At 40.9% G+C, this 4,029-nt stretch overlaps 1 protein-coding gene across 1 annotated transcript in view; it reads left to right on the forward strand.

Annotated features, from left to right (window-relative positions):
* The first annotated feature begins 1,345 nt into the window (after nt 1-1,345).
* Nucleotides 1,346-4,029, forward strand: part of RHAG (Rh-associated glycoprotein) — a 14,979-nt gene continuing 12,295 nt past the window's right edge. The window contains exon 1 of the mRNA XM_009585931.1: nt 1,346-1,481. Within this exon, the coding sequence (XP_009584226.1) occupies nt 1,346-1,481 (136 nt within the window). The remainder of the gene's footprint in view (nt 1,482-4,029) is intronic.

The following is a 4,029-nucleotide window of genomic DNA, read 5'->3' on the forward strand; positions in this document are numbered from 1 at the left end:
AGCCACCCTGTTTGGCCGGCTAAAGGTTGCCAAGTATGTAAATTGGCCTCAGAACCAGAGAAAAGACCATGGCGCTGCTTGGTACACCAGTATAGATGTACCCTAAAAAAATTGAGTTCTTTAAATCTCATAGCGCATGAACAGTTTTCCAACAGTAGTCTCACCAGGACAGCAGCCCAAGGTAGCATCACCTCCCAGCATCTATAGATTATGCCGGTTTTAATACCCAAGGCTGACACGGCGTTTATTGCTGTATCCTAGCACTACTACTTCATGACCAACTAGTCTGCTATTGCAATATTATCCCTTTTTTTAATAGCTACAATTTTTCATGAAATAAAGGCTCCTACCACACAATTTTGACCTATCTTCTGAATACTGGATTAATGGGAGCCAAGTTATTCAGTACCACATCAAGAAAATATTTTATCCACAAAACTTTTAAGAGTCAAGACAAATTTTGACAAGCAATGTGATTCTCAAGAACAAGTGATCATCCAACAGTAATCTAAGAGAAATCTAATTTACTCCTTTATTCATGAGAAAGTTTACAAACTGAGCTGTTTAAAATCATTTAAGAAATTTGGTCTCTGATTTATCTTCATTGTCTGAGCTAAGGAAAATGCAAAAAGCAATAATTAAAATTGAAAAAAAAGATCTGTTTTTTCAAATTCTTTTTAATAATCTACAGCTTTATTTTCTAATAACTAGAAATATCCTTTTTTTCTTATAAAGAAGTACAATTATTCTCTTTTTAAATAACAGTTCACAATGATAACTTGTCCTTTACGAGTACTTCATTCACTGTAAAATAAGAAAAAGTACCTCTTCAGCCTGCTGATTCTCTTTGCCTGTCATATCCTAGATGAAGAGATAGGACATGAACCATGTTTCATATAAGATGAAAAATTATTTACCTTTTAAAACAAAAGCTACAACTTGAAGAGATGATTGACTACAGGAAACACTATTGAGTGTCGCTGCATTCCTTACTATGTGCAGCGAACCAGGCTATGTGAGGTTTTCTTCTAGGCTTTTTCCTTTTTAAAATACGCATAAGGCGGTGAGAAGCATATCTGTGGCTAAATGAACTGTTTTGCATTACAAATTGAAAAAATATGTAAGCCAGCATTTCATGCACAGAAATAACCTGGGAAATAGAAATTGCTATATTGACCCATAGTGTTTCCCTCCCATAGTGGGTGTGGCAGTGTGTTCGCCTATCTCTCTGTTTCTTTTTTTTTTTAATTTTTTTTTGCTGTATCACCTAGATCCACTGAATTAGGCAGCTCCGCTGAAGGCAAGCGTCCTTTATCAGGCTCTCACAGCCTCCTGCTCTCCTGCGATGCCTTCAGCCCTTGACACCAACATGAGGTTCAAGTTCTCGATCCTGGCAATTCTTCTGCAAGTGATCATCATTGTTTTGTTTGGAATATTTGTGGAATATGACAACAGTGATGCCTCCTGCAGCTTATACCCACGTAAGTGTTGCTGTCTAAGATTTACAGAAGTTAAAATATCTTTAAACTAATCCTAAGCAAGATTTCTGAATTACTTATGAGACCTACTGATATAGCTAGAAAAGAAAGGCATGCTTTGGGGCAAAAAAACTTTTTCTGAGGTGTGAAAGCAGCAGGCTTCAAAGACAAATTCAAGTTGAGCACATATAAAATTCTGAAAGTAGCTAACCGCTGAGAAGTTAGCTGTTCAGGGAGATAAGAGTCCTGAAAAAAATTCTAGCATTTGCATAGCAGGTTAAAACTCCGAGAAATATTAATTGCTTTGAACAATTCTAGCATTTTCCAGAGATGGATGGTAGTGCTTCTTGCCGGACCTTCTATCTTGATTACTGTATCAAATAATGAAAATGAATGGAACATTTCATTACTATCATCCAGGTATCAAAAGGTTGTTTTATGAAAACATGGAAATTGGGCAGCGTATTCATCATTGTTACGAAATAGTTTTGCAGAAGCTGGACTCCACAAAGGGCAATAGCTTTTGTCACAAGGCGGATAACCCCCTCCTGTCTTTCAAAGCAGCGGCTCAGTTGTAGACAGTAATGGTTCAGCCTGCAAACATTTCTGTTGATTTGTTGCTCTGCAAATGCTTGATGGAATTCAGGGAGAAAGCTTTTGGCCTGAGAAACAGTTGCTGCCTTCTCCCACCCGCCGCCTCCCCATGCAAAGATCAGACCATTGTAAATAAATGGAAAAAGAAGTCTGCAGAGGAGCAGCCTGTGTCTTGCTGGCAGTATTGAAGGTTTGTTGTTCTTCTTCTTGGCTCTGATGTCTTAACGACTTGTAGCTCTGATTGCAATCCTCTTAACGGTGATCATAACGCTACAGAACTCCTTGCCTGTATGTAGTACCCATGTAATTTTGGATGTATCCCTCTTTTTGTCTCATTCCAACTGGCCTTTCAGTGACTGTGAGAGGGGAATGTCATCTCAGGGTCACTTCACTCCCTAATAGTCTTGTGTTGCATATTCTCACACAGAACATTGTCCAGTTGAGCGATCAGTGAATGCACGGCATTATTCAGCTCCAGATGCAAGTCAGCTGATGAACATCAGGGGCTAATTATCCACATCAGGGTTAACTCCACTGAGATGCAGCAGTATCCCCAAGAGATAGTAACTTAGGCTATGCCAGAGCCCATTCTCTCTCCAAGACACAGCTTGGCCATGTCCATGATACTGAACTATCCCTGTTCCTAAATTAGGTGGCCTTATCCAGACAGCATATTGGGAATGACCCCTGGTCCACTGTCACCCAGGAGGTGATAGTTGGCTTAGGCAAAAACTATGCCAGAGACCACACTAATACTTTGAGAGCACAGACAATTGTACTGTGATACTGTTATTTTATTAACATAGCTATTGCCTCACACACCTGTCCACCTACCTCTTCTCCGACTCTACCCCAAAAAAACCCCACCACAACAATAAATACAGCCTCAGAACAGTGTTTGGTGTATCTTTGTATAATTTGGTAAGCCGGCAGGATGTTTTCTAGGACATGGCTCCATCAGACTTAGATTAAGGTCTGTCTGTTTGCCCTACAAGAACATAGAATATTACTTTCTCCAGTCTAAGTTTCATACCTGCTGACTCTGGTACTAAATCGACCTGCATTTTCTCAGAGTCCCCCTTACCAAGGAAAATAAAGAAAGGTGCATAGGATCCTCGTGCTTATGCCAGTAGTTTAATAGCCTTCAGTGGTCCCTTACAGCACTGTGGTGCATTTCTTAGTAAACCTCAAGTCATCTTCTGGATGGAGACTGCCTGTGCCACATGCAGCACCGTGGGTACTGTGTTCCCTGGGGAGCTCCTGGGATAGGCTGTTCTCTCACTAAAAAAAACCCTCTCCCAGCCCTTGTGTGGAGCCCTGGTTTTTAATTTAATATCTCCATTTTAAAAAGGCGTCAGAGAGAGGGCAAGAACCTCATCAACATCGCAGCAAAAAGGATTCTTCTCACCAGATGCTAACGCTACAATATAGGCCTTTAAATGTAATCTATCCAGGTTGGGTTCACCTACAGCTATTTCTTCCCTAGTACAAGTATCTAAAATATGTGGAAGAAATTGCCTGCTGTCTCCCATGCCTTTCTGCACAGCCAGTGTATGACTATGTTATACCTGCACACCGTCCCCCAGCTGTCCACGCTATTGAACTGCTAGCAAGCTTCTGGCATGGTTTCGGCTCATGCAAACCAGCACCTTGACCTCCTCCTAGGTATGGCTTTAGGCAGAGCATAGATCAGGGACTACTCTCAGCAAGTAGTACAGGTGGGAACCGTATTTTGGGAGGGAAGAGCATGTAGCTGTACAGATGTGAGCCAAGTTATGCCATTTGCCTTTTGGCCAGGCTGTTCAGTCTACCAGTAGAGACGTAAACTAAGCAAACACCGCGGATGTAATGTTGTACTTTTAGGTGCTGACCTAAGAGTAGATGAATCTCATTCACAATAAACAAGTGGAAGAAAAGCAAGATTTCCCAATACCTGTGTTTTCACTTTCAGGCTCTC

Source organism: Fulmarus glacialis, unplaced genomic scaffold (genome assembly GCF_000690835.1).
Source record: "Fulmarus glacialis isolate BGI_N327 unplaced genomic scaffold, ASM69083v1 scaffold8819, whole genome shotgun sequence".
In the NCBI taxonomy this organism is placed as follows: domain Eukaryota; kingdom Metazoa; phylum Chordata; class Aves; order Procellariiformes; family Procellariidae; genus Fulmarus; species Fulmarus glacialis.